The sequence below is a fragment of the Castor canadensis genome, chromosome 5 (genome assembly GCF_047511655.1).
Source record: "Castor canadensis chromosome 5, mCasCan1.hap1v2, whole genome shotgun sequence".
NCBI lineage: Eukaryota > Metazoa > Chordata > Mammalia > Rodentia > Castoridae > Castor > Castor canadensis.
In genome coordinates, this window is record NC_133390.1 from 90211169 (window position 1) to 90227136 (window position 15968).

At 35.0% G+C, this 15968-nt stretch overlaps 2 protein-coding genes across 3 annotated transcripts in view; one reads left to right on the plus strand and one right to left on the minus strand.

Annotated features, from left to right (window-relative positions):
• Positions 1 to 15968, minus strand: part of Pik3ca (phosphatidylinositol-4,5-bisphosphate 3-kinase catalytic subunit alpha) — a 75900-nt gene that overhangs the window by 6324 nt on the left and 53608 nt on the right. The window contains exons 10-20 of the mRNA XM_074073724.1: positions 14484 to 14608; positions 13474 to 13555; positions 12997 to 13161; positions 11646 to 11749; positions 10662 to 10833; positions 8022 to 8128; positions 7442 to 7563; positions 6052 to 6130; positions 1589 to 1759; positions 852 to 969; positions 592 to 743 (exon numbers count right to left, since the gene is read on the minus strand). Coding sequence (XP_073929825.1) covers positions 592 to 743; positions 852 to 969; positions 1589 to 1759; positions 6052 to 6130; positions 7442 to 7563; positions 8022 to 8128; positions 10662 to 10833; positions 11646 to 11749; positions 12997 to 13161; positions 13474 to 13555; positions 14484 to 14608 — 1397 coding nt within the window. The remainder of the gene's footprint in view (positions 1 to 591; positions 744 to 851; positions 970 to 1588; positions 1760 to 6051; positions 6131 to 7441; positions 7564 to 8021; positions 8129 to 10661; positions 10834 to 11645; positions 11750 to 12996; positions 13162 to 13473; positions 13556 to 14483; positions 14609 to 15968) is intronic.
• LOC109696704 (small ribosomal subunit protein uS5) lies at positions 11889 to 12846 on the plus strand. Of its 2 annotated transcripts, XM_074073726.1 has the most exons (2): positions 11892 to 12007; positions 12053 to 12846. In XM_074073726.1, exons 1-2 carry the CDS (start codon positions 11912 to 11914, stop codon positions 12836 to 12838), a joined length of 882 nt encoding a protein of 293 aa, XP_073929827.1. In that variant the 5' UTR covers positions 11892 to 11911; the 3' UTR covers positions 12839 to 12846. The 2 variants fall into 2 exon arrangements, with proteins under 2 accessions (XP_073929826.1, XP_073929827.1); XM_074073725.1 differs by having other exon boundaries at positions 11889 to 12846.

Genomic DNA, 15968 nt, shown 5'->3' on the forward strand with positions numbered 1-15968 from the left:
TTTTCTATTTCCTTTTCCCTACTAAAATGTAAAATCCATGCGGATAAAAACTTTGTTTACTGCATTATCACAAGCATACAGAACAATGCCTGTTTAGAGTATTCATTAAATACATGAATTAGTCCACACTAAAGTAAAGCCTTTAGGGCTCATGCTAGGGTCAGAAGACTGAGCTACAGATAAAACATAATTTTACAAAGGTACTTTAAGGTCTAAAATGATTACCAATGTACCATAAGGTGGAAGAAAGATTATGAATAAATATGGAAATTACAGATGACTGACTTTCCTCAAGTTATTTACCAACAAGGAAAAAGGGTGGAGTCCAATTATTTAAATAGGCAACAAATAAAAATTTTAATGTGCTATGAAGTTTAAGGATTACTAAATTTTTAGGCCTTAATTAGTTCAATAAATGGAATTAGTTTTCATTTCCATTCTTCACAGCATCAGATAAACAAAAATAAAAACATTAAAAATATTCTGGTTTTGCTAAATAGCATCTATTATTTTGAACTGTTTAAAAATATGAATTGTTTCTGACAGAGCAGCAAGAGTCTTTATTTTGTGTTTTTGATTTCTTGAGCTTACCTTTCAAATTCTCTTGTCTTTGTGCACTCTTGGGCTCCTTTACTAATCACAATTAAGAAATCTTGTGTCAAGACAAATGGCACTCGTTCTCGTTTATAACCAAACTTTTTCTTCTTGTGATCCAAAAAGTGTCCAAAATCTATATGAAACAGCTTTCAAAAATAGGAAATTATATTATAGTTTGACATATGCAGCCATACTGTATCTTGAATTAAAGTATTTAAAGAACTTCAAACATTTCAAAGAGAAAAAGCCATTACTTGTCCATCATCTTTCACCATGATGTTACTATTGTGACGGTCTCCAATTCCCAAAATGAAGGTAGCGACACAATATCCAGCACATGAACGTGTAAACAGGTCAATGGCCGCATCATATCTACAAAGAAGACATATAAAGACCTCATGACTACTGTGGAAATACAGATGATCTAGCCCAAACTCGGAGAAAGTGGCTGAAGTTTCTCACTGACATTAGGTAAGGAAGTAATTATGTTCAAAGACCTGAGGAAGTTTGATAGTACTAGGGTTTGAACTTGCGAGGCAGGTACTCTACCACTTTAGCCATACCCCCAGCAGAATTTTGAGATTCTGAAGTTTTTAAGAGTTTCTAAGGAAATTTCTAGATGCTCTCTGACCAAAGCATAATTTTTATCATAGTGAAAAAAAACCCTTATCATCAAAATTAACTTTTTTCTAATCATTTTTATTAACAATGAATTAGAAGTAAAATTTTGAATGTACAGTATTAATTTTTTAAAGGCAGTAAGAATACATGTAAGATATATAAGGAGAATGTACAGGATTTATCAAATCGTAAGGAATTCTGTTCATTTAAAGACAGTAATTTCAAATATTTCAAAAGTCAAGTGTATTTTTTTCCAAAGTAAGTATAATTATTTTTTTTTGGTCTAACTCAGAGGAATATACTTAACTACTAACAGACTCATCTATCAAAAACTTACATTAACACAGGAAGAGAGAATAATAAAACTCACATTTCCCCTTTGTTCTTGTCTTTGAGCCACTGATGTAGTGTGTGGCTGTTGAACTGTAGTGCACCTTTCAGGCCACCTTTGCACTGAATCTGCATGATTGTGTGAGAATTTCTCACCACCTCAATAAGTCCCACGCAGTCACCAATTGACAGACAACCATAAGGTAACATTCTGAAAAATACATTTATGATTAAATGATGGAATTTTAAAATGGAAAATATTTTAATAGGCCAAAACAACAATATTTTATTTGTAAATTTGTCATGCATGACCTTTACTGTCTTAACCTACTTTTAATTTTCTTTTTTATAGTGTGACAAATACATTCCTGGCAAGATCCTTAAAATTATATGCCATCATTTATTGCAGCCTCCATTTGAGAAAGCACTCAATTACATATCAGAAAAGCATTATTATAGCAAAAAAATATAAACACTTATGACTTTAAAAAGATGGGTGAATTTTGGTCAGGTGTGTTGGCTCATGCCTGTAATCTTGACTAGGGAGCAGAGATTGGGAGGACTGTGGTTCAAGGACAGTCTGAGCAAAAAGGTGACAAGACCCCATCTCAAACAATAAAAGCTGGGTGTGGTGGTGGCATATACCTGTTATCCTAGATAGATGCAAGACATAAATAGGATGTATGGGTGCAGGCTGGCCTGGGCATAAATATGAGATCCTATTTAGAAAAATACCTGCAGCAAAAAGGGGTGAGGATGTGGCTCCAGTAGTAAAGCACCTGCCTAGCAAGAAAAAGGCCATGAGTTCAACAACAACAACAAAAGGATGGGTGCATTTAGATGTTTAAGTGACATCAAAGTAAAACTTGAGGATGGCAGTTCTTAAATTTCTAGTCTCAGGACACTTTTTATACTTGTTGAAAAAAAAAAAGCTTTTATTTATGAGGATTATATCTACTGACAAGAGAAATTAAAATAAAACTGAAGTATTAATTTGTTCAAACACAATTATGTGTTAATATAAATAATATCTTTTATGAAACAAAATACCTATATTAAAAAAAATTTAGAGATATGGGTGTGGCTCAAGTGGTAGAGTGTCTGCTTAGCAAGCCTGATACCTTGAGTTCAAAACCCTAGTACAGACAAAAAAAAAATTAGTGAAAAGGGTGAAACACATTTTCCAAAAACTTTGAATTTCTGGTTTGGTTAGCTGGATTTTCAAATATATGCTTCTGTAACCTAGCTATACATAATATTTTAAATAGAGCATGTAAAGAAAAGGTGCCTCAGACAGGCAACTGGAAAAAGGAGGTGCATAATAGCCTTTTCAGATCATTGTAGTTTTCTTTGATACTATTCTAAAACTTGACAAGAGATAATGACTTAAGTTGCAATATGGAATCTGAAGCCATATCAATAACCTTTTCTTACTGTTAAATTAAAACTGATTTGTTTGTCTTGCCTTTGAGTGGGTCTTTTACATTGGTCATTTAGAATGTACTAGTTTAGTGAGTTTTATAGCTACTCTAAATGTTGATACTTTTTATTACACCATACTTAAAAAAAAAGCCCACAATTATTAGTATTACCCCAATCTCAGCAGAACACTGTTAAATTTCAGTGATGGATACATATTTTTCAAAATTTTAATTTTGCGCCCAAAGCTCAAGTTTTGTCATTGGACACAAATACCATCAACAGTTGTTTTCTTTGAAGAAATAAACATATATAGTTCATTTTCAAGAAAATGTCTGCCAAATACCCATGTCTGAATAACCATAGCTTGCCTCTTAGGTTTTTGAAATAGGTTTTCACGACGTAGCCCAGGCTGGCCTTGAGCTCTCGATCCTTCTTGCATAAACCTCTGGAGTGTTGGGAGTACAGGTGTGTACCATCACCTCCAGCCAATCAGTTATTTTATTTTTTTAAAAATAAAATGGCATTCTATGAAAAAAGAGGCTAGTTTTGCTCAAAACTTATTCCCATAAATGCTTTTCCTTGATATAACCATCATATTTTGGCACATGGCAGCGTACTTCCTGCTTTTTCACACTGAATATTACATAGAAAAAAGCATTAAATAGTACATGTAGTCAAGGTGAAGCCATAGGATTTTAGGTGACAATAAAAAAGGATGGCTTTCCGTGCTTTGATCTCGTAAGAGCACTGTCCACTCGTTCTACCTTTACTTTAGCTTCTAAAGTAATGTCCACTTACTTTCACTCTCATTTTAATTCCTTGTCACCTAGCTTTTAGTCTACCTCTCTACTGTAAACTCTTGTTATAACTATGAGTCATCAAATTCAAGGGCTTTTTCACAGTCCCTATTTTCTAACACTCTGAGGCACCTGGCAGTACATACTGTTTGGGAATTCCTTCTTTTGGATTCTGTTGATTACTTTCTCTGGTACCCTACCCCTTTGACCATTTCTTTTATGCAATCTTTTCTACCTGCCCTGGTAAATACAGAAATTTCTTAAAAGTTGTATTCCATGCTCATTCTCTCTTATGTCATATTTTATTACTATTGAGCATATGCATATAGTTTAGATTCAAGCTGTCCTATAGTTTTGTTATATAAAAAGCAATGTTATAATAAACCTGAATCTAAATTAAATGAGTGAAGTACAAATAAAGGTACTGCTGACTTTATGTTAAATTAAGTATCTCTTACTAAAATTGAAATTCAAATAAAAATTTTTGCTTAAGTTTACTTAAGAAAAAATATTCAGAACATAAGACTGAAAGCTCCTTATTTCCAATGATCTTATTAACATTAGATATTTCTTCCTGCATAGCCAACTAATTTACAATTCATAGTCTTTCTAGTTCTGCAATCTCTTTTACATTCTACTCCTAAGAGTGGTGGTGCTAGTGGCATGTGGATATCTCATGACACAGGAAATTATACCAAAAAGTAACTTGATGCATATAACGTTAATTGTCTTTGGAAAGCAGCATGGATTAAGCAATGAATCAGAAGATAAGAATTTGAAGCTGATGGCTTAATTTATGCCTTAGCAGGGTATTTGAAATGTCTTTTTCCCTTCTTTGCAGTAAAGGATACTATTATTCGTCAATGACTTTTTCTCTTTTTTAATATATACTAGCTACTCTTTTTAAATCCTGTTTTATTTTATTGTTGTGCTGGGTGGGGGTACACTGATTCATTTACAAAAGTTCTAACAATATGTCACAATGAATATCTCCCCTCCTCTCATTCCTGGAATAATTTCAATAGGTTATCATTTTTCCATCTGCATTCATGTGTACACAGTATTTGTACTATATTCACTCTTCCACATCCTTTCCCCCTCACTGGTTACAACTACCCCCCAGCACCAGGCAGGACCTGTTCTACCATTCTGTTCTCTGATTTTTGTAAAAGAAGAAAAAAAATGACATTTTTGCTTGTTTAAGATAGCTACACAAGGAGTTTCCTTATGGCACTTCCATTATACTATCTACTCTTAAGAGGCATACAAATAAGCTTTCTTCCAGTATTATTTGCTATTGCTTCCTAGTCTACCTTGTTGCTGCAAGTAGACTTGACTTTACTCATGTTTACCTACAGACAAAAGTACTTTCAGAGAAGATGTATTTTGCTTGGGTGATGTTTTTGAATTTATGAACAGGTGAATCACAGAAGGAAAAACTATTAGAAGCAACAATAACTAGAACATGTGAAGTATATTAGAGAACATGGAGATAATACTGATTAACTATGGAAAACTGGATAGAAATAAAGGAACTAACTAAACTTCAGTTGGTTTCATAAATTTTGCTGCAAAAGCGAGTCAAGATTAGAGGATTTACAAAGCTCTAGGATCAGAAAATTTCTATTATGAAACTTGATTTTAAACTTTTGTTTGTTTTGTTTTTATGAGACAGGGTCTTATTGTGTATTCTGGTCTGGCTTTGAACCTGTGATTCTCAAGAGTCAGCCTCTTGAGTGTGATTACAGGTGTGTACCACCAAGTCTGGCAAAACTTAATGACCAATTAAAAACAGAAGCCTTGCCGGATACTGGTGGCTCATGCCTGTAATCCTAGCTACTAAGGAGGCAGAGATCAGGAGGATTGCAGTTCTAAATGAACCTGGGCAAATAGTTCATGAGACTCTATCTCAAAAATACCTAACACAAAAAGGGCTTGGTAGAGTGGCTCAAGGTGTAAGGCCCTGAGTTCAAGCCCTGGTACCACAAAATAAACAAACAAAACAGGAGTCTTTTGTGTCTCCTGTGTCTTATTTCTAATGGTGATATTTTGAGCCATTTGCAGAGTCTTTACAAGCTTACCAGACAGTTCTTATTTAGCTGAAATCTCACCAGCTATTCTAAGTAAAAGGAAACAAATGAAAGTACCACAGTATAATCAACTCCTTTGATTACTATTGTATACATCTTTATATGTTTCAATATGCTTTTAAAATTAATACTTATTAAGAGTTTATCTTTTCAAAATAACTTTCAACATATAGATTATTTTATTCATTACCTACCGAAGATCAAGGCCTTGATTTTGCCAGATATTTTCCATAATGCGAATAATTTGAAGTGTTAGCATATCTTGTCGTAAATCTGAAATTCAAGAAATATGTATCACCATTTAATGCCATAAATGCAAATTTGAGAATCATGCCATCACATTGTTTTCAAATGGAAAACAAATAGAACTATATTTAATCCTCAAAACAATTTATAAGATAGCAATATACTGATTTATAAATTTACTTCTAAAGTATCTGCATAAACATATCTGTGTAACAATGTAAGATGAGCATGTATTTCACAAAAATTCTAAATACATTTAAAGTATATATTTTTATGAATACTTAAATTTGAATATATGTTTATGTTAAAATATTGAGATCAATAGAATTCACTGATGAATTGTCATTTCCTAACAGGAAGCCACTGACGAACCTCCTCCTTCAGTCTATTCTCCATGTAAATTAGGACTTTTTTATGGTCCTTAGCAGACTACACTCTTCCTTTGTCCCATGGTTGTAATTTTATTTTTAGAACTATCTGTTTAACATTCCTCTTTGTCTTGTAGACTGTAAGTCCCAAGAGGGCAGGACCCAGAACAAAGAATATTTATGGAATGAAAGGATGCTCACACCATTCATACAAATCAAGTGAAGTAAATGACAGAACTGATTTCAGGACTTCTGATTCTGAAGAGCTCCAGGAAATGCCACCAAAACCAGGGAAAATCAACTGGAGGCTGACTCTAGGCCAGAGAGGCTATCATCTATTCTTCTGAGAGCTGCCCTGAGAAAACTTAGTCATCAAATCTTTGCTCCCCTGTAACTGTGTCACCATCAGCCCCTACCCCTAACAAGTTTCTACTTCTGTCTGTAGTTCAGGATGCTATATAAGCTTCAATCACTGACTGTACTTCAAATCTCATATTTTGTGGAACTCCCTTGTGTATGGATGTAATTAGATGTTTTTTCCCCCAGGAGCCTGCAAGGGTGGAGATGAGACAATTTTTGCTCCCCCACACATGTATAGTGACTGAAAAGAAAAGAAGTACTAGATTTAGAATTGTACAGATCAACCTCCAGTTGTCTTCCCTGGTTAAGAAGATTCATGACAAATGCGTTCCTTCTGGAGAGTCCACCTTTAGGCAGATAAGGAGAGCCTCTACCTGCATGCGCTGCTTCCTCAGTACCCTCAGTTAAAAGTCATCAGCACACCAAACCGTCATATTTTAAGGTCACATTTCCTGAACTCCTTCATATGTGCATTATAAACATTAAGACATCTGCTTATCACATGTGTGGTCCTTAAATGGCTTTCAATAGTTTTCATGGTTCATAAATATCCTATGTATAAAAAATAGCTAAATTCATGCATCATAAACTTATTAATACTCTTCCTTACCATCGCCATTTTTAAAGATGATCTCATTGTTCTGAAACAGTAACTCTGACATGATGTCTGGATTTTCCCAATTCAACCAGAGTGGCCTTTTTGCAGAAGACATAATTCGACACTCTTCAAGCCTTTAAAAATTGTTAAAAATTTTAATAGGCACTTTAGCTCTGTTATATTTTTTACCCTCACATTTACGTTAAAACATGTATAGAGTATAGCTTTTTGAACTTTCTCAATTTTTAATGTGTGAATTGATTTCTAAGAACTATAAAGAAAAAATGTCTACATAACTATGATTCAACAAATCATTAGTTTTACAAATACTACTTTCCATTTCTTATGTATGATACCAGAAATTCTGACCACAGGTTTCAAACTACTATTAAAGTAGGAAAAACTCATTCTGAATAAATGTGGTTCTAAAGACACTTTCACTATTCTATTTTGCAGGGTAGAAGTATGGGAGAGGGAAGCATATGTAATCGGATATTCTAATTATATGGTTCATTTTTACTTTTCTCAAGATTTTATTTGGAAAAGGTACTTATTTAAATATACCAATAAAACTCCTAAGAAAGTACCTTACCTGAGATTTCCTAGTTGATGAGCAGGGTTTAGAGGAGACAGAAAACCCTGTAGAGCATCCATGAAATCTGGTTGCCTCATCTGCTCAACTAAAAACTTCATCTGTACCTGATGAAAAGCATGATCAAAGTTAGAAATGGATTTCATAAAAGATAAAACTAACTGCTAATCTTTTTTATACACTGAAGAACTCTGTATTGTGTCATCTTGAATCTATACCCTGGACTGGCTGCATTCTAATGAGAATGGGTTCTAATATACAGAGCAGCATGCTCAGTGAGAGAGGCAAGCACCATGTACCTTCCTGTGAGAAGATGAACTCTGCTAGCTGACAGAGGCACACTTTGGCTCTAGAGCAGGACTGGCTGACCAAGACCTACAGCTCACCTGCTAGTTTTTATAAATCAAGCTGCATTAGAATACAGCCATGCCCACCCATCTCATATTGACTGCTTTTACATTAGAAGAGCAGAGTTGAAAAGTTAAGACCAAACCACATAGTCTTTAAAATCTAAAATATTTACCACCTGGCCCTTTTAGAAAAAAAAACTGCTGATCCTTGTTCCAGAAGAAAAACTAAAGAGACCATGCTATTTTAGCTTAATATTGTTACTTTGAGGCTTTTCAGAAAACACCACATTCATGCTGTGTTGGGTAAAAAAGATCTAGTGAGGCTAAGAGAAGTTGGGAAAAGACTTTGTACAAATACCTGCTACAAGAGTCTGACACAATACTCAGTTTCTAGTATGTACCTACAAAGAAATAAACCTCTTAATCATTTTGAACCAGAGCCAGAACCAGATTTGACCTGAGTGATGAATTTCATGCTGCTAATTAAGCCATTATGTATCACATAGTCAATGCATCATATGAAAACTCTTGCACAAATGTCCAAATTCACAAATACTAGTTCACAAATTCACAAATAGCTAGTTTCTTTCTATAGCTCAGTTACAATATAATTTTGTTCTTTCAAAGCAATCTAGTCTTGCCCATAAATTCCAGCATCAGAAATAGTACAATTATTTCCTAATATTCTGTATTTGGACACATATCCCACAACTTCAATAAAACCAATCACATACTACATGACATTAAGTTGAACAATGACTTTATTTTTAATTAAAATTTTTTGAGAAGAAACACTAGGGTTTGAACTCAGGGCGTTGTACTTGCCAGGAAGATACTCTTAACACTTGAGCCACATGCCCAGCTCTTTCTGCTTTTGTTAGTTTTTTAATAGGATCTTTTTTTTATGCCTGGGTGGGCCTGTATTGAGATCCTCCTATTTCATTTGTAGCTGGGATGTACCACTGAGGCCAGCTTTTTTTGTTTTTGGGTGGTACTAGAGTTTGAACCCAGGGCTTTGTGCTTGCTAGGCAGGCACTCTACCACTTGAGCTATTCCACTAGTCCTTTTTTGTGTTGGGTATTTTTGAGATAGGGTCTCTTGAACTATTTGCCTGGGCTGGTGCTGAACTGTAATCCTCCTGATCTCTGCCTCCTGAGTAGCTAGGATTGTAGGTGTGAGCCACCAGTGCCTGGCTGAGGCCAGCTTTTTATTGGTTGAGATGGAGTGTCATCAACTTTTTGCCTGGTCTGGCCTTAAACTACAATCCTCCCAATCTCTGCCCCCCAAGTAGCTAGGGCTAAAGGTATGAGATACCACATTCAGCTATACACAGGGACTTTCTTTTAGATTAATACAGCAACTTTCTTTGATATTACTTTTAGTCAGGCATGGTGGCTCACAGCTATAAAGCCAGCTACTTAGGAGGCAGATATTGGGATGATCACAGATCAAGGCCAGCCCAAGCAAAAAGTTAGAGAGACTGCGTCTCAATCAATGACACGGGTATGATGGTGTGGGTCTGTAGCCCCAGCTATGTGATGTATAGTAGGTAGGAGGACCATGGTCTGAGACAGGCTCTAGGCAATAATGCGAGATTCTACTTGAAAAAATAACTGAAGTAAAAAAAGGGTGGGGGTCAGGCTCAATTGGTAGAGTGCCTGCCTAACAAACTCAAGGCTGAGTTCCTGAGTTCAAGCTTCAGTAATGTTTTAACAATTTTTTTTTTCCTTTTAGTAATATTAATGAAGATGTTGGAAAAATCTATTTGGTACTACTAATTTATGTTTTCTACCCTTTAGATATTAATAAACTGGGCTGTTTGTTTTACCATTTTACTGGAGGTAAGGACTTTACTTTTTACTGTAGGATGTGGTAGACTTAGGATGCAGTAGATTGAACTAAATAAAGAATTGGGAGTAGGAAAAGGTCATGAAAACCTTTACTTTTCATATTCCTTACTTACACTGAGCTACACTGCAGGTGATTAGAGTATGTGATATATTTACTGAGTGTCTATGAGTCTGTTTTAAACTTAGAAATGTAAACACTCATTATGTGGGTCATTATAATAAAATAAATGAGTGAATAAGAAAGACTCATTTTAATTATTTAGGGCTATATAAAAAGAAAAGATGAGAAAGTAGAGGGACTTAGTGGGAAGCTGTGGAATTTGGATCCAAATCCCAATCTGCCCTATGCCAAGAGCTATAATCTACAAATACACTAGGCTTCTAAATAACACTGTTATCACTGCAATGAAGAGAGTCTCAAGAAACAAAGAGTCACATACCTTTTGTGTTTCATCCTTCTTCTCTTGTTTGAGAATGTCAGTTAAGTTAATGAGCTTTTCCATAGCCTCCACTTGCCTATTCAGGTGCTTCAAATACATCCCACAGGCACGACAATAGGACTCCAAAAGCAGGCCAAACCTCTGACTAACTGTTTTATTGTGCATTTCAGATCTAAAAGAATAGTGTGAGATCAAAAAAAAAGAATAAATATGTAGTCTTAAATGAGTATATACATAATCTTTAAGACAACAGGGAAACCCATTTTCTAAATCTAGTAATTATTACAATCATGCTTACAATAAAATGATTCAAAATCTACCATTTAGAAGAAAATAAAATGTCACGATGTACCCCACCCCAGTACAATAATGTTAATAAAAATAAAATTTTTTTAAAATAGAAGAAAACAATGAAGAGTTTCAGGTAGTTTAAAATATTTTAAGTTAAATTTAAGATATTTTAAATCTACCTTCCAGGTCCCATTTTTACTTTTTAACATTAAAAATCATAATAGACACAAATCTCTTTCTAAATTTATTAAAAATAATATAGTTTATGACCTCAAATTTTGAGAACTAGAAGATATATTGCATTCTGCAAAATGTTTATTAGCTTTTTTTCTAGTAGGAAACACGGAATTTTGTGATTATTGCTCTGAATTCCATGGTGAGACTTTTATTTTTGGCTATTTTAATCTGAATATATAGTAATCTGCACATAATAAATTTTACTTAAAGTAGAATCAAAATCTTTAAAAGTATTTCATTCTCACATTCATGTATAAAATTCAGTTTTGACTTCTATAACTTATTTAATTTTAAATAAAAAAATTTAGGAGTTCATTACTGGTGCTGCCTATTTTTAGTATTGAAAACTATTCCAGACTAATAAAAACAAAGTACATAAGTAACTCAGATTTATATTTATCAAGAAAGCAAATAAGATACGTCTCAAAAATTTAGCAGGGAAATAATTTGACTTACTTTAAATGCCAAAAGAAAAAGTGCCCAATCCTTTGATTTGTCAATGCTTTCTTGAGTAAAAACCTCACAAGCAGGTTATCCAAATATTGTTCGTATTTTAGGACCTAGGTAATTAAAAGAAGAAACAAAAACTCATCTTCAAATGAATCAGGGCTATTACTGCATGGCTGGAGTAAAAGAAAAATTATTAGAGACAAAGTAGATATTACTGATAATAAAATGGATTTTTAAAAAAATGTAGCTTCTTTCTCCGGAAAAAACACCAAATGGCGGATGACGCCGGTGCAGCGGGAGGGCCTGGAGGCCCCGGGGGCCCAGGCATTGGAGGCCGCGGCGGCTTCCGTGGAGGCTTCGGCAGTGGCCTCCGGGGCCGCGGTCGCGGCCGTGGTCGGGGTCGTGGTCGGGGCCTCCGGGGCCGCGGTCGCGGCCGTGGTCGGGGTCGTGGTCGGGGCCGCGGGGCTCGTGGAGGCAAGGCCGAAGATAAGGAGTGGATCCCTGTCACCAAGCTGGGCCGTCTGGTCAAGGACATGAAGATCAAGTCTTTGGAGGAGATCTATCTTTTTTCCCTGCCCATCAAGGAGTCTGAGATTATTGACTTTTTCCTGGGGGCGTCCCTCAAGGATGAGGTCTTGAAGATCATGCCTGTGCAGAAGCAGACTCGGGCTGGCCAACGCACCAGGTTTAAGGCATTTGTAGCCATTGGGGACTACAATGGTCATGTCGGGCTGGGTGTTAAGTGTTCCAAGGAGGTAGCCACTGCCATCCGAGGTGCCATCATCTTGGCCAAACTCTCCATTGTCCCTGTGCGGAGAGGCTACTGGGGGAACAAGATTGGCAAGCCTCATACTGTCCCATGCAAGGTGACAGGCCGCTGTGGTTCTGTGCTGGTGCGCCTCATCCCTGCCCCCAGGGGCACTGGCATCGTGTCGGCTCCTGTGCCCAAGAAGCTACTGATGATGGCTGGTATTGATGACTGCTACACTTCAGCCAGGGGCTGCACTGCCACCCTGGGCAACTTTGCTAAGGCCACCTTTGATGCCATTTCCAAGACCTACAGCTACTTGACCCCCGACCTCTGGAAAGAGACCGTGTTCACCAAGTCTCCCTATCAGGAATTCACTGACCATCTTGTGAAAACCCATACCAGAGTGTCTGTGCAGAGGACCCAGGCTCCAGCTGTGGCTACAACATAGGATTTTTTTTTAAAATATGAAAATAATAAAAGTGAATTAACCCTGTTAAAAAAAAAAAAAAAAAAAAAAAAAAAAGTATTATGCTAGTTAATACAGTAGGTTTTGGAAGTTGCATAGATTTGGAATAAAACATTATCTTCTACTTTACATTATTTTACCTGTACCAGCTGAATTAGGTACTGTGAAAGTTTGTCATCTGTTAAATATTTTTCCAAGCACCGAACAGCAAAGCCTCGAACCATAGGATCAGGGTAATTACAGTCCAGAAGCTCCATAGCCTGTTCTGGTTTGATTGGAGGCCAATCTTTTACTAAGCAGTACATCTGTATATGTAGAAAGATTTAAAAAAAATTATACTTAAAATTGAGGACAGTTGTGAATGAAGACTCTAAAATATTGTCTTAACCTCTATTTTTAAACTTAGTTTAGATAAAAGATCTTTAAAAGTGCTTAATATTTTCTATTCTAATTAGTTTTATCTGTGAAAATGATGTGAATAGTAATTTTTCTCTACATATTACCACAATTAAAAATCTTTTTCATCTCTTAAATGAATGCAGATTTTCTGAGAGAGAATTTAAGTGACATATCACTTTTGTGTAGCAGTTACATAGTAAACTCAAACATGAATTTACCTGGGCTACTTCATCTCTAGAATTCCATTTAACAGACAGAAGCAATTTGGGTAGAATTTCAGGGATAGTTACACAATAATGTCTGTTGGAAAAGACAAAACAAAATTAAAAACATTCTTCCGTGTTATTCAGAACGTCTAGATGTTTTAAATACACCAGTATCACTTACAAGTACCAGAATAATTTGTGTCTAAGTGAAAAATAAGACATTATACTATTACTTTAAGTAAGTGTAAGGAAGAAAAGAAAAACGAAGGAAATTCTTAAGCATTTAGTGGCTAGATCAACTAAGTCACAAATTACTGATCTAGAACTGTAATTTCTTTTTTTTTTTCTTGAACTTTATTTTTTAAAAAATCTAAGAAAGTCATATTAGGAAGTTAGAATTAAAAACAAAAATTGGTTGGGTACATGCCTGTAATCCCAGGTACTTGGGAGTGGGAGACAGGAGGATTGTGGTTCAAGGCTAACTTGGTCAAAAGTTATTGAGAGACTATCTTAAAAACAAGCCAGTATGACAGTACACATTTGAGGCAGTAGGAGAATTGGTGCTGGTGGCCAGGTAGGGCAAAGTAAGCATGAGACCCTATCCAAAAAGCAAACTAAAAGCAAAAGGAGTTGAGTCATAGCTTAAGTGGTTCAAGCTCCAGTACTGAAAATTTAAAAAGTCTTCCAGGACTGGGGAAAATAACTCAGTGGTAGAATGTATGTTTAGCATGCACAAGACTCGGGTTTAATCCCTAGTACCAATAGAAGATTTTTAAAAATTTAAAAAGCTTCAAAAATGCAATGTATAAACACAGCATGTTTTTCTAGAAATATAAATCTATTCCCATAGTTCTAAAAGTCAATGTTAGTAAGAAAAAAACCCAATGCAAATTATATTTTATTTACTCTACTAGGTATGGTAAAGATATGACAGGATTAAACCAACATCATTTTTTTTCTGTAGTAAAGAAACAACAACAAAAAACAACAAACCCAGAGAATCTCTATCTTAAAACACTTGCCTGTGGCTCCACAGAAAATCTTTCTCTTGCTCAGTGATTTCAGATAGAGGATCCCGTGTACAAATTGCTCGGAGCTGTTCTTTGTCATTTTCTCTTAATTCATTGTCTCTAGCTAGCCTGTTACTCTGTGAAATAAAGTAATATTTTATATGGTTTTCTTTGTCATAGATCTTCCCCTGGATTCCTAAGTGATTTACCAAAAAAAGCAAATTAATTTTTAATAAACTTTACATTACTTATTAACTATTATAAAATAATTTATTTTCATTATAAGAGAAGCAATATAAGATACAGCATTTGTGGAAAAAATCCAGTTACTTACTTGGCTTATATTATTACCAACTGTTAGCAGAGTAACTGCCAGTTAATTAGGAGGAAGACCAAATTTGGATACTGGGACAGTAGTGTATCACCTACTTCCCTTCCTGATAAGGCCTTCCTGGTATCCTATTAACTAATCTGCTAGTTTCTGGCATAAGAAATAGTTAAATAATAAATTAAAAATGTAAATTCTCTTATATTCCTTGTGAAAACACCCTTGCTGCAAAGCTCTTAAATTTAAAAAGGAAAAAATAAGAGGAAAAAAGGAAACAGAAACATTTAGGAAACTAAAAAGAAAATAACCTATCTTTTTATGTATTTCTGCATAGAGTATTTATTCCCCTTAAGTATAGATGTATTAACTGGATAATGAATAATTATGAATGCGTATCAATTATACTACACAAAACAAATACATATTCTTTAGCATTTCTAATGCCATGAATGAAAGTAGACCTTCATGCTAGTTCTTTTTTATATATTTACACAGTGAACTTATCAACAGTAGGAAGAAATACTACTTGCACGTATTTGTTCAACAAGCATTTACAAAATAATGTACTGTGTGTCTTCCCTGTTCTTTCTGTTGGGGTTACTCTGTACTAACACAGCTTCTATTCTAAAGGGAAATCAGGTAAGAAAATGAGTTTGGTTTGATGGAGCCAGTAAGCTCAATCACCAATAGATAAGGGAAAGGAGACACAGAAGGTGGAGTTCACAACATGTAAAATTTGCAGGTCAGGTTGAAAACTTTGGGTTTTCTTTTTAGTGAGAGCTATTTAAGAGATTAATGCCACAACTCTATTTATGTTTCACAAAGATTATTCTGGCTGCTCTGTGGAAGGATCAGTTAGGAGGCTACTGAAATAGTCCGGGCAAGAAATAATACCTTATCCCTCATATCATCATGAATAGAAGTCATTACTATTTATCATCTGAATTCAGGGGACTCTATCTACTTTTACATTATTTACTTATTTTTATTTGCTCATATTTTAATCAAAACAATTTACAGAAGAAATGATAAAAATGTTAGATATTTTTACGATAATTCGGACATAGTGAAACCAAAAATTTCCCCTATTTTTCTCATTTTGAAATGCATCTTTTGTCAAGCTGTAAGCTACGTTGTCAAAATGCAGATTTTGAAAACTGATGGTTCAT

Excerpts from the sequence above, each read along its gene's own strand:
- LOC109696704 (XM_074073725.1), top strand. The coding sequence starts at position 11,912 with ATGGCGGATGACGCCGGTGCAGCGGGAGGGCCTGGAGGCCCCGGGGGC.